A 26946-nucleotide genomic window follows, 5' to 3' on the forward strand; every position below is an offset into this window, starting at 1 on the left:
CAGTCTGTACAGGGGCCGTAACAATATGTTAAAAGTACATGAGTGTGAATGTAAGTGCCCATGCTGGAGCTGTACAAAGACATGATGGAGTCTGACTATGATTCTATCTATAGGGCTGGGAGTTGGTGCTTGGGACCTGAGAAAGGAAGGGAGCTTTAAGTGAAGCTAACAGTTTCCTACCAGTCTCAGACTTTCATGTTTCTTTCTAAGATTCTCCTTTGCGATCTCCAGGGCTTCCTTAGCCTCCTGCACATGTTGCTGTTTCGGTTCAAAGGCCTGTCAAACACATATACACACACATTTTGATTATAACCTTCACCAGCAGTTTCTACAAGTGGTGTTCTGTCCTTTGCTGGTTTACTGCAGGAGTACTGACGTTTCCAATGATTCTCTGTTGCTTTGAGCTGTCAGATAGTAACAGGGGTTAGCCTGACCAACACAACATGGCAAACTACTGCGAAACCTGAAATAAATACAGAAAGTATTGGAGAAACTCAACAGATTTGGCACATGTATTATTAATATGACCTAATCCAAACTCGAACAGGTTGCAGCAAAACTAACAGTTCTTTTGGTAACAGCTTCCCCAAAGTGGAGATAGAGGCCATTCAGCCAGCACTAACCCACCAAAGAGCATCCTTACCCTGTACCTGTAAGCCTGCATTTCCCCTGGCTAACCCACCTCACCCACACATCTCCAGACACTATGGGACAATTTCCCATGGCCAATCCACCCTCACGTGCCCATCCTTGGCCTGTGGGAGGAAACCCAGGCAGACACAGAGACTCCACACAGACAGTCACCTGAGGGTGGAAGTGAATTTGGGTCCCTGATGCTGTGAGGCATCAGGGCTAACCACTGAGCCACCGTGCTCCAGAGGCAATCTATGATTTTTCTCTCACCACATTCATTCGAATTCCAACTCGAGTTTTCTTCTAGAAAGTGGCATTTAGGATCCTGGATCTGAATGCGTTGAGGAATGGTGTGTTCTAGGTGTTGAGTTGTTGAGAAGAATATGTCACTTTGGAAAGATATTCCGAAGTTTCTCACTCCCCTGGTTGGTGGAGGATGGGGTCTCCCTCATCTCACCTGTGAGCCTGTTATAGTTTTATAGAGATTGATGGCTGGCGTCAATCAACAACTCTATTACTGTTGTATCATGTGACTGCCAGGATGTTGGAAGCCAAAGTAAATGGATCTTTATCCCTAAAAGTAAATTACAGCATCACAGTCCACATGTCTTGTTGATTACACATCAGAGCTGGCCTCTGTATGGATCCTGCCATAAAAGCTGATGGTTTTTCCAAATTCCCGGCCTTAGGTAATTCTGGATATTTTCCAGGCTTTCACACAACATATGCCATTGTTCTCCATAGACACATCAAACTACCTAACCATAACAGCTGCTCCTACTAACCACTGTGCTGTCTGACATCTGTCTGCTCCCCCATTCATTCAGCACACTGTCCTCTGCACCTGCACTCTGAGCCACATCTCTCTTTAACTGCAGTCCTCAGAAAGATCATTACTGTCAAACATCGGAAGAACGCCCCAGTGTTCCACCCCACAGTTGGATTTTGCTGGCCTGCAGTCATTCCGATGCTGTAATATCAGCTGTAGCCCTCCCACTATTTACCCATAAACTACATCACTACTGGAAAACCCTGCAGTCTGACTTTGCTCACAGTGTGTAGGAAGGACAGTCTCCTGCTGACTGGGATCACCTCTGCTAACCTGCAGCTTGCCAGACAGTTTGAGGTATGGGTCATGTTTCTGGCAGTTCAGTTTTTTTTCTTTTAAAAGGTATTACACATGATTTTATTTTTCAATCAATGTGCAGAAAACATGAGGCTGTTTACATTTCCCAAGGTTGAAGAGGAATTGGTGAATTATTTCTGCTGTTTAGCCCAATATTCCCATTGCTCACATTGTGAAACTTGTAGATAGTAAAATGAAATGGTTTTCATACTTTGTATTTTTAAACATGCAGTGAAATGTTAAAACAGCAATCTACCTGAACCTCAGGTTATGTGAGGAATCTAAAGCCTGTTACTCTGCAGTTTGTAGCATTTTTACTCTCCTGTGTCAAACACTGTCACCTTGGTAATTATTCCTGGCTGGTTTCATCACTGCTTTTCTAACATTGATAATTTCTGTCAGAAGCAGGTTTGGTTCATTGTGAGAGTTGTGTCTTTGAATGGAGAGAATTAGCTAAGGTACATTCTACCTGTTCCATCAGAGAGCTGAACATGTCATCATTGAAACAGGCTGCTGAGATCTCCCCAGTATCTGAGTAAACATTCCTCCTTCAATCAAACCACCATCTGTGGGATCTCACTGTGCACTGATGGGGTGCTGCATTACTTGTTCATCATGGCTCAGTTGGGGGCACTCTCAGCTCTGAGTTAAAAGATTGTGGGTTTGATATTTGAAGCTGGCACTCCCGGGGAGGGCTGTACTGGTAGAGGTACTATCTTTCACATAAGACATTAATCTGAGGCCCCATTGGGTCATACTGGACTCAAAATGTTATCCCTGTTTCTTTCTCTGCCAATACAGTGAGATCTGCTGAGTTTCTCCAGCACTTTCTGGGGTTTTTTTTGCCACACCAGATCTCTTTGGATTCCATAGAAAAAACACTATTTTGAAGAGGAATTGGTGAATTATTTCTGCTCTTTAGCCCAATATTATTCCTCAGTCAAACCTTATTAAAGAAAGCATTATCCACTTATCATCTCATCACTATTTGTTGCAGCTTGCTGTGCAGGAATTGGCTGCTGCATTGCCTGTGATATAATTGAGTCTACATATTAAAAAGATACTTTAGTGAGAGGGAACTCTTCAGGATGGTGTACAAACAGTGTTCTTTCTGTCAGTTCAGTGACTGAGACTCCAGTGGCTGTGCAGTGGTTTTGCTCTCTCTCCATCTCCCTCTATAGCCACAGGGCGATGTGGTGAGGCAGACACACTAGCTCGTGCCTGTGCTCCCTTCTCTTTCCTGCAGCCTGCTAGGAGGATGGTTCTAGTGCAGTACCTTCTGTGGGCTGCTCTTGGTGTGTATCAGACAATGGCAGGACAATGCCCAAAGGAGTGTAGCTGCAGCAGAAAACCCACCATCAACCACACCGAGGTGGACTGCTATCGGCAAGGCCTGAAGGCAATGCCAGCTCAGCTCCCTGAGGATTCCTGGCTTCTCAGAATGGGTAGGTATTGCCACTGGATCGCACACTGCATTGTGAATCATCATCAAAGATCCTTCCCACCCCAGGTATAATCTCTTCCAACCTCTTCTATCAGGCAGGAGATACAAAAGCTTAAATTCATGTACCAACAGGTTCAAAACCAGCTTCTTCCCCACTGTTATTAGACTCTGAAAGGACCTCTCAAATTTCAAATTTAATGTTGATTTTGCTTTGTGCACCTCCTGTGCAGTGCACCCTTGCTCTGTCTGAGAACTCTCTGATCTTTATGTCCTTGTATGTTATGATCTGCCTGTACTGCTCGCAAGACAAAACTTTTCACTGTACTTAGGTGCACATGACAACAATAAATCAAATTAAATGAATAGCTCACACAGGTAGGCTGACAAGTAGGTGCATGACGACAAGGCAAGTTGCCTTCCTCAGAGATACCCCACTGTAACTGATTGAGAATATTTCTGACCTAGTCACAGTGACAGCGATTGAAGGATGAGTCATGAAATCAAGCACAGAAAGTGGCCTCTCAGCTCATCCTGCCTATGCCAGCCCTTTTATAGATGGATCCAATTAGTTTCATTACCCCTGCCCTTTTCCCATTGACTGGTCTATATTTCCGTTTCAAGTATTTATCCCATTCCCTTTGGAACATTCCCATTGACTCTGTTACCACCTCCCGTCCAGTCAGTAAATTCCCGATCACAATATCTGACTGCGTGAAGTAAATATCTCCTCCTCTCCTACCTGCTTCTTCAACCCTCCTGCTGCAGGAAACAGTTAGGAACATAGGAATAGGAGGTGGACATTCAGCCCTTCAAGCCTGTTCTACCATTCATTGAGATCTGTGGCCTAACTCCATATCCCTGCCATTGGCCCATATCCCTCAATCCTTTTGTTTAAGAAAAACAAAGTCTATCTCAGGTTTAAAATTAACAACTGATCCAGTATCCATTTTGTGGAAGAGAATGCAGGACAGCTATACCACTTGTATGCAGAGGTACTTCCTAACATCTCTCCTGAATGATTTGGTCCGAACCTTTAGACTATGCTCCCCAGTTACAGAATCCCCAACCAGTGAGAATAGTTTATCATTCTCTAGTCTGTTTTTTTTTCCTGTTAATATCTTGAAGACTACAATCAAATCACCCAACAACCTTCTAAATTCTAGAGAAAACAGATCTAATTGATATAATCACTCCTCATAACTTAACCCCTGAAGGCCAAGTATCATTCTTGTAAACCTATGCAGTTCTCCTTCTCAAGACCAATATATCGTTCCTAAGGTGTGGTTCCCAGATCTGCTCTCAGCGAAACATAGAAACATAGAAAATAGCAGCAGCAGTAGGTCATTCAGCTCTTCTAGCCTGCTCCACCATTCAATATGATCATGGCTGATCATCCAACTCGGTCCCCTTAACCTTTGATCCCTTTAGCCTTAAGAACTATATCTAACCCCTTAAAAACAATGTTTGAGTCTGAACTGCTTTCTGTGAATTCCACAGGTACACCAATCTCTGGGTGAAGAAATTTCTCTTTATCTCAATCCTACTCCATATGGGGTCTAACCAGGGTTTTGTACAGCAGTGACTGCTGGGTTGTTAAGTACATTCAATGAGACAGTGCACTGGCCTTGCCTGGCACTGCAGTTCGAAGCTCTTAAGGCTTCAGTCAGCAGGTAGGAAGGAATACTGAGGCATTTCCCTTTATTTAGTTAGGTTTAGTAGCCTTAAACATTTCTGAGTTTAGAACAATGCCCTGACATGTTTACGCATCCTGTAGAACAGTGTTGAAGGTGGCAGAGGCCATTGTGTTGAGGTAGAACGGTGACATGAGCAGCTTAGTGTATGTCTCCCAGTCCTGATTCTCACAAGCCGATACAGGATGAAGTTTACGCCATTTACAATCCGACCCCACCACCCAAGACATTTTTCCATCCCCTCCCCTGTCTGCTTTCCGGAGAGACCACTCTCTCCGTGACTCCCTTGTTCGCTCCACACTGCCCTCCAACCCCACCACACCCGGCACCTTCCCCTGCAACCGCAGGAAATGCTACATTTGTCCCCACACCTCCTCCCTCACCCCCATCCCAGGCCCCAAGATGACATTCCACATTAAGCAGAGGTTCACCTGCACATCTGCCAATGTGGTATATTGCATCCACTGTACCCGGTGCGGCCTCCTCTACATTGGGGAAACCAAGCGGAGGCTTGGGGACCGCTTTGCAGAACACCTCCGCTCAGTTCGCAACAAACAACTGCACCTCCCAGTCGCAAACCATTTCCACTCCCCCTCCCATTCTCTTGATGACATGTCCATCATGGGCCTCCTGCACTGCCACATTGATGCCACCCGAAGGTTGCAGGAACAGCAACTCATATTCCGCTTGGGAACCCTGCAGCCATATGGCATCAATGTGGACTTCACCAGTTTCAAAATCTCCCCTTCCCCTACTGCATCCCTAAACCAGCCCAGTTCATCCCCTCCCCCCACTGCACCACACAACCAGCCCAGCTCTTCCCCCCCACCCACTGCATCCCAAAACCAGTCCAACCTGTCTCTGCCTCCCTAACCGGTTCTTCCTCTCACCCATCCCTTCCTCCCACCCCAAGCCGCACCCCCAGCTACCTACTAACCTCATCCCACCTCCTTGACCTGTCCGTCTTCCCTGGACTGACCTATCCCCTCCCTACCTCCCCACCTACACCCTCTCCACCTATCTTCTTTACTCTCCATCTTCGGTCCGCCTCCCCCTCTCTCCCTATTTATTCCAGTTCCCTCCCCCCATCCCCCTCTCTGATGAAGGGTCTAGGCCCGAAACGTCAGCTTTTGTGCTCCTGAGATGCTGCTTGGCCTGCTGTGTTCATCCAGCTTCACATTTTATTACACAGGATGAAGTTTGCCTTCTCAGGATGTGTGGACCATCTCTGGCTGTGTGTCTCACTCACAATATGGCTGTGCATGTGGAATGACATGTGCAGGGACCGTATTACCAAAATGTTACTTTGGGTTCAGTGTCTCCAAATTAATTCTAACCCTAAACCTAACTCTTCAATCTTGGCTGAGGCATTAGCGTCACAGTGCAAGGATCCCTGACACTGAACACTATCTGAAGTCAAGGTTGCAGTTGTAAGAGATGAGTCATGTTTGTGCATTACAATTCCCTTAATCATTGCAATGTTTGAAAAGGCACAAAGTGGTACAATTTCACAGGTCCAACAGCAACAAAGAAACTGGAGCAGACATTTCATCAGTGCCAGTGAATATATATCTACTAAAGAGCACATTTACTATGAGCTGTCTGCCCTTGGTGAATGAATTTCTTCCTTTCCCTCTCATTATGCATGGTTTCAGCCCTGATGTCCCCACCTGAGGTAGAAGGAGCCTGATCTATTGTTAACGTTTCTGGCCTGGAAGCCTTGGCTAACTGTCCCCTGGGAACATTCGGGTGTAGAGGACCAAGGCCTGCTGAGAGCCTCCTGTCCTGATGCAGACCATCTCTCCTCTGCAGGCTTCGGTATCACAGGTAGTAGACAGGAGGAGGGGCTGGGCACTCTGGAAGTCCTGAGATAACACTTCTGAGGGTCCTGTGTGTGGCTCCTCCTCTGTCTGGGTGCCTGCTACAATCCGAGAGGAAATGGGCATGCAGAGTGAAGACAAGGTCCCTCATCATGGCAGGGAGATTGGGTTTCAGAGCCATGAGGTTATGCTGCAGCTCTATAAAACCCTGGTTAGACCACATGTAGAATATTGCGTTCACTTCTGGTCACCTCATTATAGGAAGGAAGAGGAAGCTTTAGAGAGGGTGCAGAGGAGATTTACCAGGATGCTGCCTGGACTGGAGGGCAGGTCTTATGAGGAAAGGTTGAGGGAGCTAGGGCTTTCCTCATTGGAGCGAAGAAGGATGAGTGGTGATTTGATAGAGGTTGATGAGAGGCATGGATAGAGTGGATAGCCAGAGACTTTTTCCCAGGGCAGAAATGACTATTACAAGGGGGCATAATTTTAAGGTGATTGGAGGAAGGTATAGGGGAGATGTCAGAGGTAGGTTCTTCACACAGAGAGTGGTGGGCGTGTGGAATGTGCTGCCAGCAGTGGCAGTGGAGTCAGATACATTGCAGACTTTTAAACAATTCTTGGATAGGCACACGGAGGATAGTAAAATGTAGGGTATGCAGAGTAGATTGATCTTAGTAGGGTAATAGGTTGGCACAACATTGTGGGCCAAAGGGTCAGTACTGTGCTGGACTGTTTTATGTTCTGTGTTCATCCCTCTCTTACCTTGCCATTGAGCACCAGCTACAGCACTGGAGCACAAGCCTGACTACAGAAAGATGCAGACACAGAGAGTGCCATGGTTTTAGCCAGTGTGTGCACACAGGCAGTTGGACACATGTATCCCAGAGCCAGCATAATGCTGGTGTCATCAGTGGCCTCCTGTATCCTCCAATCCAGCGAATGTCTCTGACCAGCAATCATCTCCTACCTGGCTGATCTGGCGCCTGGTCACTGGCAGTTCATCCTTGACCAACACTGTAACCTTGTCAGGGATTGTGGTCAGGGCCTGATCAAGATGAAGTGTTCCCTGAGACGGAAGTCTTGGAACTGGAGGACGACTCAGGAGAAAGCATGACCATTGCATCCTGTGAGGGCTCACTGATCTCCTCCTCAGAAATGGAGATGGAGCTGAGTCTTGATGGCACTGGTCTCCATTTCCTTACAGTTCACTGTGTCCCAGTCCCAGTCTCACCTCTATCAGAAGAGAAGGAACTGCTTGTGCTAAGGGGTAAAGCATGCTCAGGGTAAAAATGAGTCTGCACTGGCATTAATGAGAGAGCAGCACTACCCACAGAGCTCTCAGTGACCAAATCAATGGTCATTGTCCCCAGTCCCACCAAACCAAGCATTTTCACCTTATTTAGGGTGAGGAGCATAACATCCACCTCCCCCCAGCAGGTCTCGGCCCTCAGCCTGGTTATGATGAGAGTTTTTCTTGCAATGATGCAATGGGATGGGATTGAGCCTGGTGGAAGTGAAAAGTATAGTAGTTTATGCTGATATCTGAGTAGGAGGAATGGGGAGCTGCCCCCAGTGACTGCGATTAGGCAAGACTTAGGAAGCATAGAATGGGTTAGCAAAATGCAGGGGATGGGGAAAATCGAAATGTGGAGCTGGTTTAAGGAACAGATATTGCGTGTCCTTGATAGGTATGACCCTGTCAGGCAGGGAGGAAGTGATAAGATAAGGGAACCGTGGTTTACTAAAGAAATTGTATCTCTTGTTAAGCGGAAGAGGGAGGCTTATGTGACGATGAGACAAGATGGTTCAGATGAGGCGATGGAGAGTTACAGATTAGCGAGGAAAGATTTAAAGAGAGAGTTAAGAAGAGCAAAGAGGGGACATGAGCAGACATTGGCAGGTAGGATAAAGGAGAACCCTAAAGCTTTCTATAGGTAAGTGAGGAATAAGAGGATGACTAGGGTAGGAACAGGGCCAGTCAAAGACAGAAGTGAGAAGTTGTGTGTGGACCCTGTGAAGATCAGAGAGGTGCTAAATGAATATTTCTCTTCTGTTTTCACTGAGAAACAGGAGAGTATTGTAGAGGAGATGACTGAGTTATGGGCTACTAGAATTGAAAGGATTAAGGGTAGTAAGGAGGAGGTTATATCAATTCTAGAAGGTGTGAAGGTAGATCGATCGCCTGGGGCAGATGGGATTTTTCCGAGGATTGTCTGGGAAGTTAGGGAGGAGGTGGCGGAGCCTTTGATCTTGATCTTTGAGTCCTCATTGTCTACAGGTTTAGTACCAGAGGACTGGAGGATTGCAAATGTTGTGCCCTTGTTCAAGAAGGGCAGTAGGGATGACCCAGGTAATTATAGACCTGTGAGCCTTACGTCTGTTGGAGGAAAAATTTTGGAAAGGTTTATAAGAGATAGGATTTATAATCATCCAGCAAGCAACAATTTGATTGGAGATAGTCAGCATGGATTCCTCAAGAGCAGGTCGTGTCTCACAAACCTCATTGAGTTTTTTGAGAAGGTGACCAAGCACGTGGATGAAGGTAGGGCAGTTGACATGGTGTACATGGACTTCAGTAAAGCCTTTGATAAGGTTCCACATGGTAGGCTATTGGAGAAAATACAGAGGCACGGGGTTGAGGGAGATTTAGCAGTTTGGATTAGAAACTGGCTTTCTGTAAGAAGGCAACGAGTGGTGGTTGATGGAAAATATTCAGCCTGGAGTCCGGTTACTAGTGGTGTGCCTTAAGGATCTGTTTTGGGACCACTGCTGTTTGTCATTTTTATAAATGACTTGGACACAAGGCATGGGTGGATGGGTTAGTAAGTTTGCAGATGACATTAAAGTCGGTGGAGTGGTGGACAGTGTGGAAGAATGTTGCAGGCTGCAGAGAGACTTGGATAAACTGCAGAATTGGGCCGAAAGGTGGCAAATGGAGTTTAATACAGATAAATGTGAGGTGATTCACTTTGGGAGGAACAATAAGAAGGCAGAATACTGGGTCAATGGAAAGATTCTTGGTAGTGTAGATGTGCAGAGGGATCTTGGTGTCCATGTACATAGATCCCTGAAAGTTGCCACCCAGGTTGATGGTGCTGTTAGGAAGGCTTATGATGTTTTAGGTTTTATTGGTGGAGGAATTGAGTTCCGGAGCCGTGATGTCATGCTGCAACTGTACAAAACACTAGTGCGGCCTCATTTGGAATATTGCGTGCAGTTCTGGTCGCCCCATTACAGGAAGGATGTGGAAGCATTGGAAAAGGTGCAGAGGAGATTTACCAGGATGTTGCCTGGCCTGGAGCGCAGGGCCTATGAAGAAAGGCTGAGCGACTTGGGTCTGTTCTCATTGGAGAGAAGGAGACTAAGAGGGGATTTAATAGAGACATACAAGATGATCAGTGTATTAGATAGGGTTAACAGTGAGTGTCTTTTTCAAGGATGATGACTTCAGCTTGTACAAGGGGGCATAGCTACAAATTGAGGGGTGACAGATTTAAGACAGATGTCAGAGGCAGGCTCTTTACTTAGAGAGTGGTAAGGGCGTGGAACGCCCTGCCTGCCAATGTAGTTAACTCAGCCACATTAGGGGCATTTAAACAGTCCTTGGATAAGCATATGGATAATGATGGGATAGTGTAGGGGGAGGGGTTTGTTGATCTGATGGAGTTTCGCTCAAAGTTGATGCTTTCGGTATGTGGCATTCCCTGAAGGAATTTAGCAGGAAGGGTTTGCAAGAGATTCTCACCTTTGAAAAGGAAGCAGCACACATGAGCAGGTGAATACAGATCAGGATGCAACATCGCAACATCGAGGGCTGAAGGGCCTGTTCTGCACTGTATTGTTCTATGTTCTATATGTTCTAAGCACAGGGGGCAGCAAGACTTAGTAGTTGGGAGGCTGTGGTGAGAGAGACGCACTTAGTGACATGATATATACAAACGTTAGAGCTGTACTCACACAGTGGCTCAGTGGTTAGCACTGCAGCCTCACAGCGCCAGGGACCTGGGTTTGATTCCACCCTCAAGAAACTGTCTGTGTGGAGTTTGCACATTCTCCCCGTGTCTGCGTGGGTTTTCTCTGGGTGCTCTGGTTTTCTCCCATAGTCCCAAGATGCACAGGTTCGGTGGATTGGCCATGTGAAATGCAGGGTTATGGGATAGGGAAGAGGGGGTAGGTCTGGGTGGGATGCTCTTCAGAGGGTCAGTATGGGCCAAATGGCCTGCTCCCGCCCTATTCCATTCTGTGAGCCTTGGTGAGAGGTGTAAGCCTGGGCAGTGGCAGAGAGAAAATGGTGCCACCTTGTGGAGTACAGAAGAGCTTTCACCTTCTTCCTGCACTGCTGTATGCTCTGTTCCAGCCCAGCCATTGCACTGACGTGGGCTGCTAGCACAGTGCTATGTGCACATCCTCTTGTAGACTGCTCGAAAAGGAAGGAGTCTCCTGTGTGCCGCTCTGATTGGCTGCACCTTGTGGTCCCAAATGGCCGTACGATGCTAGTTTTCCTGCCTCCCGTAGTAACAGAATGCAAGGGGTTTTTCCTGGCTCACAGGGCCTTTGGAGCTGGGATTTAGACATGACATCAGCTCTGCCAATGATGCCTTGTCCCAACAAGAGGGCAGCACTTCTCCTGGTTCCTCAGCAGAGAAAGTGATTACATTGAATAGTGGACTCAGATCAAGGGGCTGAATGGCCTATTCCTGTTCCTATTTTCTATGTTTCTGAAGGTATGTGAGAATCGTGCGAGTATGTGGGATGGATGTGGGACAATGTTTTCAAATGAATTGTGGAGCAGGATCAAGGGGCCAGATGTCTGTTCCTGCTCCTAGTTGTGATGTTCAAACCCAACCTTTTTGAACTAATATCGAACATGTCCTAATATCTCCAATGTTCCTGCAAAGCTGCTCGGTATATTTTACTCTGCTAAAAGTGGCAGTAATGTTGTTGTTGGCGTTGGTAAGACATGTCAGTGCTAGCACACTAACTGCACATTATCACAGCAGCATCCTGATCTGTATTCACCTGCTCATGTGTGCTGCTTCCTTTTCAAAGGTGAGAATCTCTTGCAAACCCTTCCTGCTAAATTCCTTCAGGGAATGCCACATACCGAAAGCATCAACTTTGAGCGAAACTCCATCAGATCAATCCATCCTCAGGCTTTCTCTGGTGCCAGCCAATTGATACTGGTTAATCTCTATGGCAACCAACTCAGCAGACTTCCCTGTAAGGTCTTTCAAAACCTGTCCAGTCTTCGTTTCCTGATGCTGGGCCAAAACCATTTCAGGTCCATCAGAGCAGGAGCATTCTCTGGCCTCCGAAGCCTGAATGACTTGGACATGCCACTGAATGAAATCACTGCTCTGCCACCCAATGTCTTCCAGGCCCTGGGTGCCCTCCGAATCATGGACCTGGCCTTCAATAAGATTCAGAAGATATTCAGCAGATCTTTCACAGGCTTGGGAAAGCTCTACTTGCTCAACCTGGACCACAACTGTATCAGCCACATCCCACCAGGCACCTTTCAGCCACTCAGCAGCCTGAAGATATTGGTCTTGGACAATAACCAGCTCAGCACCATCACTGCTGCCAGTCTGGAAGGTTTGGGAAATTTGCACAAGCTGTACCTGAGAAACAATGGTCTTGACAAACTTCCAAAGGATATCTTCAATCATACGTCTAAGCTTACCCAGCTAGCACTGAGCGGTAACAAGTTGAGATCGATTGATGGGACATCGCTTTTACAGTTACCAGATAAGAGGACTTCAGCTGGACTGGCTCAGAAAGAATAAAGTATAGAAGCACAGGCAGACAAGCAACCACAAAAAGACTGGAACATCTCAATTTTCAAAAGCACCTTTCAGGCCCATTTCATGCTCTTTCCCACCAGTGAAATCTGTTTTTAAAGTTGCTGGAAACATGCTCAGCTTGTACACAGGAGAATCCCGCAGGCAGAAAATTGATAATAACCGGACAGTCTGCAGTTAGTGGTATCACTGAGAGAATAAACATAAACCTTTGTTTCAGAAAGAAGGGGGACACAAGGCAGGAACATAGAACATAGAACATTACAGCACAGTACAGGCCCTTCGGCCCTCGATGTTGTGCCGACCTGTCATACCGATCTCAAGCCCATCTAACCTACACTATTCTATGTACGTCCATCTGCTTGTCCAATGACGACTTAAATGTACCTAAAGTTGGCAAATCTACTACCGTTGCAGGCAAAGCATTCCATTCCCTTACTACTCTCTGAGTAAAGAAACTACCTCTGACATCTGTCCTATATCTTTCACCCCTCAATTTAAAGCTATGCCCCCTTGTGCTCACCGTCACCATCCTAGGAAAAAGGCTCTCCCTATCCACCCTATCTGACCCTCTGATTATTTTATATGTTTCAATTAAGTCACCTCTCAACCTTCTTCTCTCTAATGAAAAGAGCCTCAAGTCCCTCAGCCTTTCCTCGTAAGGCCTTTCCTCCATACCAGGCAACATCCTAGCAAATCTCCTCTGCACCCTTTCCAAAGCTTCCACATCCTTCTTATAATGCGGTGACCAGAACTATACGCAATACTCCAAGTGCGGCCGCACCAGAGTTTTGTACAGCTTCACCATAACCTCTTGGTTCCGGAACTCGATCCCTCTATTAATAAAAGCTAAAACACTGTATGCCTTCTTAACAGCTCTGTCAACCTGGGTGGCAACTTTCAAGGATCTGTGTACATGGACACAGAGATCTCTCTGCTCATCTACACTACTAAGAATCTTACCATTAGCCCTGTACTTTGCCTTCCGGTTACTCCTACCAAAGTGCATCACCTCACAATTGTCTGCATTAAAGTCCATTTGCCACCTCTCAGCCCAGCTCTGCAGCTTGTCTATGTCTCTCTGTAACCTACAACATCCTTCGTCACTATCCACAACTCCACCGACCTTAGTGTTGTCTGCAAATTTACTAGCCCATCCTTCTACGCCCTCATCCAGGTCATTTATAAAAATGACAAACAGCAGTGGATCCAACACCGACCCTTGCGGTACACCACTAGTAACTGGTCTCCAGGATGAACATTTCCCATCAACTACCACCCTCTGTCTTCTTTCAGCAAGCCAATTTCCGATCCAAACTGCTATATCTCCCACAATCCCATTCCTCCACATTTTGTACAATAGCCTATTGTGGGGAACCTTATTGAACGCCTTGCTGAAATCCATATACACCACATCAACTGGTTTACTCTCATCTACCTGTTTTGGTCACCTTCTCAAAGAACTCAATAAGGTTTGTGAGGCACGACCTACCCTTCACAAAACCGTGCTGACTATCCCTAATCAATTTATTCTTTTCCAGATGATTATAAATCCTATCCCTTATAACCTTTTTCACCCCTTTGCCAACAACTGAGGTAAGGCTCACTGGTCTATAATTACCAGGGTTGTCTCTACCCCCTGCTTCTTGAACAGGGGAACCACATTTGCTATCCTCCAGTCATCTGGCACTATTCCTGTAGACAATGACGAGTTACAGATCAATGCCAAAGGCTCGGCAATCTCCTTCCTGGCTTCTCAGAGGATCCTCGGATAAATCCCATCTAGCCCAGGGGACTTATCTATCTTCACCCTCTGTAGGATTTCTAATACCTCTTCCTTGTGAACCTCAATCCCACCTAGTATAGTAGCCTGTATCTCAGTATTCTCCTCGACAACATTGTCATTTTCTAGAGTGAATACTGTTGAAAAATATTCATTTAGTGCTTCCCTTATCTCCTCTGACTTCACACACAACTTCCCACTACTATCCTTGATTGGCCCTAATCTTACTCTCGTCATTCTTTTATTCCTTAAATACTTATAGAAAGCCTTAGGGTCTACCCTGATCCTATCCACCAACAACTTCTCATGTCTCCTCCTGGCTCTTCTAAACTCTCTCTTTAGGTCTTTCCTGGCTACCTCGTAGCCCTCAAGCGCCCTAACTGAGCCTTCACATCTCATCCTAACATAAGCCTTCTTCTTCCTCTTGACCAGAGATTCCACTTCCTTCGTAAACCACGGCTCCTGCGTTCTACAGCTTCCTCCCTGCCTGACAGGTACATACTTATTTAGGACACACAGGAGCTTTTCCTTGAATAAGCTCGACATTTCTAATGTGCCCATCCCCTGCCATTTCCTTTCCCATCCTATGCTCCCTAAATCTTGCCTAATCTCATCGTAATTGCCTTTCCCCCAGCTCTAACTCTTGTCCAGTGGTGTACACCTATCCCTTTCCATCACTAAAGTAAACATAACAGAATTGTGATCGCTATCACCAAAGTGCTCACCTACTTCCAAATCTAACACCTGGCCGGGCTCATTACCCAGTACCAAATCTAATGTGGCTTTTCCCCTTGTTGGCTTATCTACATACTGTCTCAGGAAGCCCTCCTGTACACACAGGACAAAAACTGACCCATCTATAGTACTCGAACTATAGTGTTCCCAGTCAATATTTGGAAAGTTGAAGTCCCCCATGACAACTACCCTGTCTCTCTCACTCCTATCCAGAATCATTTTTGCTGTCCTTTCTTCTACATCTCTGGAACTATTCGGAGGCCTATAGAAAACTCCCAACAGGGTGACCTCTTCTTTCCTGTTTCTAACCTCCGCCCGTACTACCTCAGTTGATGAGTCCCCAAACATCCTTTCTGCAACTGTAATACTGTCCTTGACCAAAAATGCCATACCTCTGCCCCTTTTACCATTTTCTCCGTTCTTATTTAAACATCTAAATCCCGGAACCTGCAACAACCATTCCTGTCCCTGCTCTATCCAAGCTCGGCACCAATTTGTCAGCCTAATTGTGTCACAGTGGGAAACGACTAGAGCTCATTAAGAGGGAGCCAATAGCAGGACATTTAGAAAACACCAATAAATCAGGCAGAGCCAACCTAGTTTGTGAAAGGGAAATCATATTTGACTAATTTCTCAGAGTTCTTTCAGGAGGTAACAAGTAGGGTTGATAAAGGGGAATCTGTAGATGTAGTGTACTTGGATTTCCAAAAGGCATTTGATAAGATCACCAACAGACATTGCTACAGATTGGACAGTCTGGGCCAGAGCCCACTGTAGATAGTAGAGGAAGAAGGTGACCTGTTTGAACCATAAAAGATGTTGAGGGGACAAGGTATGCTGTCTGAATGGGTGAATCGAGCACAATGACTTACTATTTCAAAATGTGCAGGCACCATTTAAAGTGAAGATAAAGAGAAATATTTTCTCACAGAGAACTGAAAGTCTTTGGATACTCCCTTCCTGCAAAGGTGTTGGAAGCAGATTCTTTGAATATTTTTAAATCCTTGCGTCATGACTTCAATGGGCAGAGTGCACTGAAAATCATGTCCTGCTTCTCCAAAAGCTGTCTGAATATTGATAAAATCTGAATGAGATCATCAGGATGACCAGTTTACCTGGCTGACTGCTTCTCAGGACAAAGGCAATTCATTTCAGGATTTGTTATCAACAGAGAATAACTATTATTGTAACAAACCTAATTTTAACAAATGACAGAGAACAGAAAGGATTACCAATCTACTCCTAGAGACAAAAAAATCTGGAATCCGTGGTAGACAAACAGGAAGCTGGAAGAATACAGCAGGCCAGGCAGCATCTGGAGGAAAGCAGTAGTCAATGTTTTGGGTATAACCCTTCTTCAGGACTGGATGTGGGGTTACGGGGAGCTGCAGATAAACGGGGAGGGAGGAGGTACTGAAACGGTGATGATACGTGAACAGCGGTAGTATATATGACCTGATTGGTCAACAGGAGGGATAAATCCGGTTCGTGGCTGAGGTGGAATGTAAGGGAGGAGGTGGGGCTGGACGGGGAGCTGGGAGTGGGTGGGAAGGTTATTTGAAATTGGAGAACTCAATGTTGAGTCCTCTGGGCTGTAGGGGGCCCAGGTGGGAGGTGTTGTTCTTCAAATTTGTGTTGCAAGTTGCTGTGACACTGGAGAGAGCTGAGGATGGACATGTCAGAGAGGGAATGGGGGCTGGGGGTGTGGGGGAGTGTGTGCAGAGGGAGTCAGGGTTGAAATGGGCAGTGACCAGGAAGTTAGGCTGGCCATTACGGGCCAGACAAAGATGCTGAGCAAAATGGTCACACATGTTTAATGTCACCGAGGTAGAGATGGCCACATCAGGAGCACCAGATGCAGGAGACGGGGTTGGAGGATATGCAGGTGAAGCTCTGTTTCAACTGGAAGGACTGTTTAGGGCCCTGATGGAGGTGAGGGAGGCGGTGTGTGGGCAGGTGTTGTATTTTTAATGATTATAGGGGTAGGTAACAGAGTGGGGGGAGTTGTTGGAATGATCGGTGGGGATTGTGGCACAAACTATGAAATGGCAAAGGGAATGGTCCTTATGGAAGACTCCACTCTCTCTGCACCAATCCCTGTTTCCCTCTCAAACCCACTGACAAAGGCAGGGGTTGATAATGTGGAGCATGGACCCCTCCGTCCCAGAGGCTGAACAACAATCCTCCTGACACCACATCCTACCTCTCCCTTCACCACGACCCCACCATGGCCCATGCAGCCACAGTCTCCAACACTGTCCATGACGCTACTGCCTCCGGTGACCCACCCCCACTACCCACATCGTCTCCAACCTTTTTGCTGAGCATCATTGTCTGGCCCATAATGTCCAGCCTAACCTCCCAGTCACTGCCCGTTTCAACCTCCACTCTCCCTCCCACTCTCACTCCACCGTGTTTGTCCATGACTTCATCCAGTGTCAGAGCGACTTGCAACACAAATTTGAGGAACAACACTTATAAAGAACAAAGAAAATTGCAGCACAGGAACAGGCCCTTCGGCCCTCCAAGCCTGCGCTGATCCAGATCCTCTATCTAAACCTGTCACCTATTTTCTAAGGATCTGTATCTCTCTGCTCCCTGCCCATCCATGTACCTGTCCAGATACATCTTAAAAGACACTATCGTGTCTCCGTCTACCACCTCCGCTGGCAACGTGTTCCAGGCACCCACCACCCTCTGTACAAAGAACTTTCCATGCATATCTCCCTTAAACTTTCCTCCTCTCACTTTGAACTCATGACCCCTAGTAATTGAGTCCCCCATTCTAGGAAAAAGCTTCTTGCTATCCACCCTGTCTATACCCCTCATGATTTTGTAGACCTCAGTCAGATACCCCCCTCAATCTCCATCTTTCTAATGAAAATAATCCTAATCTACTCAACCTCTCTTCATAGCTAGCACCCTCTATACCAGGCAACATCCTGGTGAACCTCCTCTGCACCCTCCAAAGCATCCACATCCTTTTGGTAATGTGGCAACGAGAACTACACACAGTACTCCAAATGTGGCCGAACCAAAGTCCTGTACAACTGCAACATGACCTGCCAACTCTTGTACTCAATACCCCGCCTAATGAAGGAAAGTATGCCATATGCCTTCTTGACCACCCTATTGACCTGCGTTGCCACCTTCAAGTTACAATGGACCTGAACACCCAGATCTCTCTGTCCATCAATTTTCCCTAGAACTTTTCCATTTACTGTATAGTTCGCTCTTGAATTGGATCTTCCAAAATGCATCATCTCACATTTGCCTGGATTGAACTCCATCTGCCATTTCTCTGCCCAACTCTCCAATCTGTCTATATTCTGCTGTAATCTCTGACAGTCCCCTTCACTATCTGCTACTCCACCAATCTTCGTGTCATCTGCAAACTTGCTGATCAGACCACCTACACCTTCCTCCAGATCATTTACATATATCACAAACAACAGTGGTCCCAGCACAGGGTCATCACTGGAACACTACTGGTCACAGTTTTCCATTTTGAGAAACTCCCTTCCACTACAACTCTCTGTCTCCTGTTGCCTAGCCAGTTCTATATCCATTTAGCTAGCACACCCTAGACCCCATGCAACATCACTTTCTCCATCAGCCTATCATGGGGAACCTTATCAAACACTTTACTGAAGCCCATGTATGTGACATCTGTAGCCCTTCCCTCATCAATCAATTTTGTCACGTCCTCAAAGAATTCTATTAAGTTGGTAAGACATGACCTTCCCTGCACAAAACCATGTTGCCTATTACTAATAAGCCCATTTTCTTCCAAATGGGAATTGATCCTACCCCTCAGTATCTTCTCCAGTAGCTTCCCTACCACTGACGTCAGAGTCACCGGTCGATAATTACCTGGATTATCCCTGCTACCCTTCTTAAACAAGGGGACAACATTAGCAATTCTCCAGTCCTCTGGGACCTCAGCCGTGTTTAAGGATGCTGCAAAGATATCTGTTAAGACCCCGGCTATTTCCTCTCTTGCTTCCCTCAGTAACCTGGGATAGATCCCATCTGGACCTTGGGGACTTGTCTACCCTACTGCCTTTTAGAATACCCAACACTTCCTCTCTCCTTATGCTAACTTGACCTAGAGTAATCAAACATCTATCCCTAACCTCAACATTTGTCATGATCCTCTGCTCAGTGAATACCGACGCAAAGTACTCATTAAGAACCTCACCCATTTTCTCTGACTCCTCGCATAACTTCCCTCCTTTGTCCTCGAGTGGGCCAATCTTTCTCTAGTAACCCTCTTTCTCCTTATGTATGAATAAAGGGCTTTGGGATTTTCCTTCACCCTGTTTGCTGAAAATATTTCATGACCCTTTATAGCCTTCTTAATTCCTCACTTCAGATTGGTCACAATTTCCCGATATTTTTCCCAAGCTTTGTCTGTTTTCAGTTCCCAGACCTAATGTACGCTTCCTTTTTCCTCTTTGCTAGTCTCACAATTTCACCTGTTATCCATGGTTCCCTAATCTTGCCCTCTTTATCCCTCATTTACACAGGGACATGGCTATCCTGCACTCAAATCAACCTCTCTTTTAAAGCCTCCCACGTATCAAATGCGGATTTACCCTCAAACAGCTGCTCCCAATCCACATTCCCCAGCTCCTGCCAAATCTTGCTATAGTTGGCCTTTCCCCCAATTCAGTACTCTTCCTTTAGGACCACTCTTGAGTATTCTAAAACTTACTGAATTGTGATCGCTATTCCCAAAGTAATCCCCTACTGAAACTTCAACCACCAGGCTGGGCTCATTCCCCAACACCAGGTCCAGTATGGCCCCTTCCTGAGTTGGACTATTTGCATACTGCTCTAGAAAACCCTCCTGGATGTTCCTTACTAACTCTGCTCCATCTAAACTCCTCACACTAAGTGAATCCCAGTCAATGTTAGGAAAATTAAAATCTCCCATTACCACCGCCCTGTTGCTCCTACATCTTTCCATAATCTGTTTACATATTTGTACCTCTATCTCACGCTCGCTGTTGGGAGGTCTGTAGTACAGCCCCAACATTATTACCACACCCTTTCTATTTCTGAGCTCTTCCCCTATTGTCTCACTGCTCGAGTCCTCCATAGTTCCCTTCTACAGCACAGCTATGATATCCTCTTTGACCAGAAATGCAACTCCACCACACCTTTCGCCTATCTTCTGCCTGGGCCCCCTACAGTTCAGAGGAGTCAACATTGAGTTCTCTAATTTCAAATAATCTTCCCACCCATCCCCCAGCTCCCCTTCCAGCTCCACCTCCTCCCTTCCATTTCACCTCCAACCACCATCATTCTTCCCACTGATCAATTAGATTGTCCCTACTACCGGTGCCCACTTACCACCACTACTTTCCTCCGGCCCTCCCCCCGCCTCTTTACCTGCATCTTCCCCTATCCCTATCTTGGGGTTGAGAAACATATCAGCTATGATCGAATGGCAGAGCAGATTTCCTGTGCTGAACGGCCTAATTTGTGCTCCTATATGTCTTATGGTCTTCTTCACAGGCCTTCGCCAGGTTTTCCTGCAGAACAACCCTTGGTCATGTGACTGTAGAATGAAGAGCTTTCTCCGCTGGTTTTACCAGAGTAGAGCCAATTTAACTTCCTTTGAAATGCTGAGGTGTGCTGCACCCCGCAGGAGTAAGGGCAGGACACTGAGCAGTCTGATTGTGGCTGAGCGGCAATGCAAGGCCCGAGGATATCCAAGACCCAGCTAATCATCCTCATCCCCACCCTCCCATTTGGGCTTCATCCCATTCAGTCCTGTACTTGCTAATGTCTTCCTTTATCTGGGAAACTGGGAAATCTGAAAATTACAACAGGAGCAAACGTACTGAATCAAAGAACTCTGTAAGATTTTCTCTATAAAATAAACAGAAATTTGTGTTTAGTTGTTTTTGATTCTGGAATAACTCCACAGAGGCTGGTATCTCATCACCACATGACCCTTTATTTACACATGAATAATGCTTGACTCTAGTACAGCCTGATTCAGAGCCAGCTCTCAGAGTGGTAGTATCTCCGACATTCCCTGTTTATATCTGTCAGCCAGGGCTCCCTGACTGGACTGCATTAACAGCCCCAATCAGGGAACTCAGATTCTATGAGGAGTAGCCAGCTGACCTCATTACAATTGCTACATTTTTAGTTGGATGTGACAGCAGTTGGAGGGAGTAAGTATTTACAACATTTCTTTGAATTATGTTGTTGAATTGTATTTTTGGGAATCAGGCAATGTGGGGCAAATATTGCCTTGTGTAACTCTCCTCACGGCAGGCTTTGTTCTCAAGGTGCTTTGGTATAATGAGTAACATACTGGGTCATTTCACACAACAGGTTTGAGACATCTACACTGTTATGGGTCAGGAATCATGAACAACATGAGATCAAGTAAAGGGACGTATTTACTGCCCAGAGTCAATCAGATGAAATTGACAACAATCCCACAAAATTTGTCACTAATTTCAATGAAAACATCTTTTAATTTCAATGTAAAATGTAAATTCAAATGATTACTTTGTTGGGTATGATTTCCTAATCTTTAGATTGGTAAAACATGGACAGGAAAATCAGTGTACTTACTTGTCTGGTACCCACAGATTCCAGTCTCCCTGTTCAGACACTCATTACAATAAAGGTACTGCTCTCCCACTTACACCGTCCTGTCCATACACACCCTCCTGTCCCGGTACACACCCTTTTGTCCCTGTACACACTCTCCTGTCCCTGTACACACTTTCCTGTCCCTGTACACACCCTCCTGTCACTGTACACTCTCTCCTGTCACTGTACACTCTCTCCTGTCCCATAAGACCATAAGACATAGGAGTGGAAGTAAGGCCATTCGGCCCATCAAGCCCACTCCGCCATTTAAATCATGGCTGATGGGCATTTCAACTCCACTTCCCTGCACTCTCCCCGTAGCCCTTGATTCTTTCTGAGATCAAGAATTTAATCGATCTCTGCTTTGAAGGCATCCAACGTCCCGACCTCCACTGCACTCCGTGGCAATGAATTCCACAAGCCCTCCACTCTCTGGCTGAAGAAATGTCGTCTCACTTCAGTTTTAAATTTACCCCCTCTAATTTTAAGGCTGTGCCCATGGGTCCGAGTCTCCCTGCCTAACGGAAACAACTTCCTAGCGTCCACCCCTTCTAAACCATACATTATCTTGTAAATTTCTATTAGATCACCCCTCAACCTTCGAAACTCTAATGAGTACAATCCCAGGATCCTTAGCCGTTCATCATACGTTAAACCGACCATTCCAGGGATCACCCGTGTGAATCTCCACTGGACACGCTCCAGGGCTAGTATGTCCTTCCTGAGGTGTGGGGCCCAAAATTGGACACAGTATTCTAAATGGGGCCTAACTAGAGCCTTATAAAGCCTCAGAAGCACATCACTGCTTTTATATTCCAACCCTCTTGAGATAAACGACAACATTACATTCGCTTTCTTAATTATGGACTCTACCTGCAAGTTAACCTTTAGAGAATCCTGGACAACATTCCCAGATCCCTTTGTACTTCTGCTTTGCAAATTTTCTCACCGTTTAGAAAATAGTCCATGCCTGTATTCTTTTTTCCAAAGTGCAAAACCTCACATTTACTCACATTGAATTTCATCAGCCATTTCCTGGACACTCTCCTAAACTGTCTAAATCTTTCTGCAGCTTCCCCACCTCCTCAGTACTACCTGCCTGTCCACCTATCTTTGTATCATCGGCAAACTTCGCCAGAATGTCCCCAGTCCCTTCATCCAGACCATTAATATATAAGGTGAACAGCTGCGGCCCCAACACTGGACCCTGTGGGACACCACTCGTCACCGGTTGCCATTCCGAAACAGAGCCTTTTATGCCAACTCTCTGCCTTCTGTCAGACAGCCAATCCTCAATCCAAGCCAGTAGCTAACCTCGAACACCATGGGTCCTCACCTTGCTCATCAGCCTCCCATGAGGCACCTTATCAAAGGCCTTTTAGAAGTCTAGATAGATAATATCTACTGGGTTTCCCTGGTCTAACATACTTGTCACCTCTTCAAAGAATTCTAACAGGTTTGTCAGGCACAATCTCCCCTTACTAAAACCATGCTGACTTGTTTTAATCTGACCCTGTACTTCCAGGAATTTAGAAATCTCATCCTTGACACTGGATTCTAGAATTTTACCAACTACCGAGGTTAGGCTAATCGGCCTATAATTTTCCATCTTTTGCCTTGATCCTTTCTTAAACAAGGGGGTTACAACAGCAATTTTCCAATCATCTGGGACTTTCCCTGACTCCACTGACTTTTGAAAGATCACAACTAAAGCCTCCACTATTTCCTCAGCCACCTCCCTCAGAGCTCGAGGATGTAGCCCATCGGGGCCAGGAGATCTATCAATTTTTAGACCTTTTAGCTTTTCTAGCACTTTCTCTTTTGTAATGCCTACCATACTCAACTCTGCCCCCTGACTCATCCTAATTGTTGGCACACTACTCATGTCTTCCACTGTGAAGACTGACGCAAAGTACTTATTAAGTTCTTCAGCTATTTCCTTATCTCCCATCACTAGCCTTCCAGCATCAATGTGGAGCGGCCCAATATCTACTTTTGCCTCACGTTTGTTTCTTATGTATTGAAAGAAGCTTTTACTATCATTTCTAATATTACTAGCTAGCCTATCTTCATATGTGATCTTCTCCTTCCTTATTGCTCTCTTTGCTATCCTCTGTCTGTTTTTGAAGCCTTCCCAATCTTCTGATTTCCCAGTGCTCTTGGCCACTTTATAGGCTGTCTCTTTTTCTTTGATATATTTCCTGACTTCCTTTGTCAGCCATGGCTGTCTATCCCACCCCGGATAATCTTTCTTTTCTTTGGGATGAGCCTCTGTTCTGTGTCCTCAATTACACCCAGAAACTCCTGCCATTGTTGCTCTACTGTCTTCCCCGCTAGGCTCTGCTTCCAGTCGATTTTCATCAATTCCTCTCTCATGCTCCTGGAAATACCTTTATTTAACTGTAACACCATTATATCCGATTTTGCCTTCTCTCTTTCAAACTGCAGACTGAACTCTACCATATTATGATCGCTGCCTCCTTAGTGTTCCCTTACTTTAAGGCCTTTTATAAACTCTGGCTCATTACATAGCACTAAGTCTAGAATAGCCTGGTCCCTTGTGGGCTCCATCACAAGCTGTTCCAAAAAGCCATCCAGCAAACACTCCATGAATTCCTTTTCGCTGGATCCGCCAGCAACACTATTCACCCAATCCACCTGCATATTGAAGTCCCACATGATCACCATGACCTTGCCTTTCTGACATGCCCTATCTATTTCTCGGTGCATCTTGTGCCCCTGGTCCTGATCACTGTTAGGAGGTCTGTACATAACTCCCAGTATAGTTTTTTTGCCTTTGTGGTTCCTCAATTCCACCCACACAGACTCCACATCTTCTGACCCTATGTCATTCAGTGCCGTAGATTTTATTCCATTCTTAACTAACAAGGCAACCCTACCCCCTCTGCCCACCTCCCTGTCTTTTTGGTATGTTGTGAATCCTTGGATGTTTTAACTGAAGTCCCTGCAACCATATACACCCTCCTGTCCCTGTACACATCCTCCTGTCCCTGTGCACACTCTCCTGTCCCTGTGCACACTCTCCTGTCCCTGTACACACACTCCTGTCCCTGTACACAATCTCCTGTCCCTGTACTCACCCTCCTGTCCCTGTACTCACCCTCCTGTCCCTGTACTCATCCTCTTGTCCCTGTGCACACTCTCCTGTCCCTGTGCACACTCTCCTGTCGCTGTGCACACTCTCCTGTCCCTGTACACACACTCCTGTCCCTGTACACAATCTCCTGTCCCTGTACTCACCGTCCTGTCCCTGTACTCACCCTCCTGTCCCTGTACTCACCCTCCTGTCCCTGTACTCATCCTCTTGTCCCTGTACACACCCTCCTGCCCCTGTACACACCCTCCTGCCCCTATACACAATCTCCTGTCCCTGTACACACCCTCCTGTCTCTGTACTCACCCCCCTGTCCCTGGACACACCCTCCTGTCACTTACCTTCTGCCTTGCCTGATAAGGACTCAGCCATCCAGTATTCTTATTTTCTCAAGGTAAAGCTCTATTTCAGCATCTAACCCCAAAGTGTTCGTATGTCTGCAGTTCAAGATGCTTCTCCATATCTGCTGTAGATATCCCTCACACAAAATGAAGGTTTCGCCCAGGCTCCGAGCCATTGCTGCCTACCTTTCGGACTTCGTGATAGTGCTCTATGGCTAACACCCATTGGCAGAGGGAGCGGCAGGCCGTCGACACTGTGCCTACTCTGTCAGGGTTAAAGTCAGGGTGCTTCGAATAAATCCTCAACCGCATGAATACCTGGCAATCAGAAAATTGCATTTCAATAGAGCTACTGCTCCAGGTCAAAGTTCATCACTACTTCCCATTCATCCGAGGCTCTGGGGAGACCGCTGGGAATTCTAATCTGGCCATTTTCATTCTGGCACATCTGGTATTTATTGCTGAACCCAAATTTGCTCAGAGATGGCAGTCGTGAGATAGCTTCCGACCCCACTGCAGGCTGTGGGATTGATGGAACTGCAGATGCTGCAGAATCTGAGACAACAAGGTGTGGAGCTGGATGAACACAGCAGGCCGAGCAGCATCAGGGGAGTAGGAAAGCTGACATTGCGGGTCGAGACCTTTCATCAGAAATGTGCGAGGGGAAGAGGATTCTGAAACAAATAGGGAGAAAGGGGGAGGTGGAAAGAAGATGAATACAGGAGAAGATAGGTGGGAAGGAGACAGACAAGTTAAAGGAGCGGGGATGGAGCCAGTAAAGGTGGGTGTAGTTGGGGAGTTAGGGAGGGGATAGGTCAGTCCGGGGAAGACGTTCAGGTCAAAGGGGCTGGATGAGGCTAATAGGTAGGAGATGGGGGGGAGTGGCTTGAGGTGGGAGGAGGGGATGGGTGGGAGGGAGGACAGGTTAGGGAGGCAGGGACAAGCTGGGCTGGTTTTGGGATGCAGTGGGGGGAGGGGTCGAGCTGGGCTGGTTTTGGGATGCAGTAGGGGAAGGGGAGATTTTGAAGCTGGTGAAGTCCACATTGATACCATTGGACTGCAGGGTTCCCAAGCGGAATATGAATTGCTGTTCCTGCAGCCTTTGGGTGGCATCGCTGGGGCACTGCAGGAGGCCCAGGATGGACATGTCTGAGGAATGGGAGGGGGAGTTGAAATGGTTCGCGACTGGGAGGTGCAGTTGTTTATTGCGAACCGAGCGGAGGTGTTCTGCAAAGCGGTCCCCAAAGCTCTGCTTGGTTTCCCCAATGTAGAGGAAGCCACACCGTGTACAGCAGATGCAGTATACTACATTGGCAGATGTGCAGGTGAACATCTGCCTGATGTGGAAAGTCTTCTTGGGGACTGGATGGGGGTGAGGGAGGTGGTGTGGGGGCAGGAGTAGCACTTCTTGTGGTTGCAGGGAAAAGTGCCGGGTGTGGTGAAGCTGGAGTGGAGTGTAGAGCCGACAAGGGAGTCATGGAGAGTGTGGTCCCTATGGAAAGCAGATATGGAGAAATGTCTTTGATCGTGGGGTTGGATTGCAGATGGTGGAAGTGTCAGAGGATGATGCGTTGGATCTGGAGGTTGGTGGGGTGGTATGTGAGGACTAGGGGATTTTCTTAGGGCAGTTATTGCGGGGGTGGGGTGTGAGGGATGAGTGGCGGGAAATGCGGGAGACACGGCCGAGGGCATTCTCGACCACTGACAGGGGCAAGTCGCAGTCCTTGACAAACGAGGACATCTGAGACGCTCGGGAGTGGAACGCCTCATCCTGGGAGCAGATACAGCGGAGGCAAAGGCATTGGGAATAGGGGATGGAATTTTTGCAGGACGGTG

At 46.6% G+C, this 26946-nt stretch overlaps 1 protein-coding gene across 1 annotated transcript in view; it reads right to left on the reverse strand.

Annotated features, from left to right (window-relative positions):
* The window catches only part of LOC125452334 (dynein axonemal heavy chain 6-like), a 920763-nt gene that overhangs the window by 386513 nt on the left and 507304 nt on the right, over window positions 1–26946 (reverse strand). The window contains exons 62-63 of the mRNA XM_059645527.1: window positions 25297–25428; window positions 181–276 (exon numbers count right to left, since the gene is read on the reverse strand). Coding sequence (XP_059501510.1) covers window positions 181–276; window positions 25297–25428 — 228 coding nt within the window. The remainder of the gene's footprint in view (window positions 1–180; window positions 277–25296; window positions 25429–26946) is intronic.

Source organism: Stegostoma tigrinum, chromosome 4, assembly GCF_030684315.1.
Source record: "Stegostoma tigrinum isolate sSteTig4 chromosome 4, sSteTig4.hap1, whole genome shotgun sequence".
Classification (NCBI taxonomy): domain Eukaryota; kingdom Metazoa; phylum Chordata; class Chondrichthyes; order Orectolobiformes; family Stegostomatidae; genus Stegostoma; species Stegostoma tigrinum.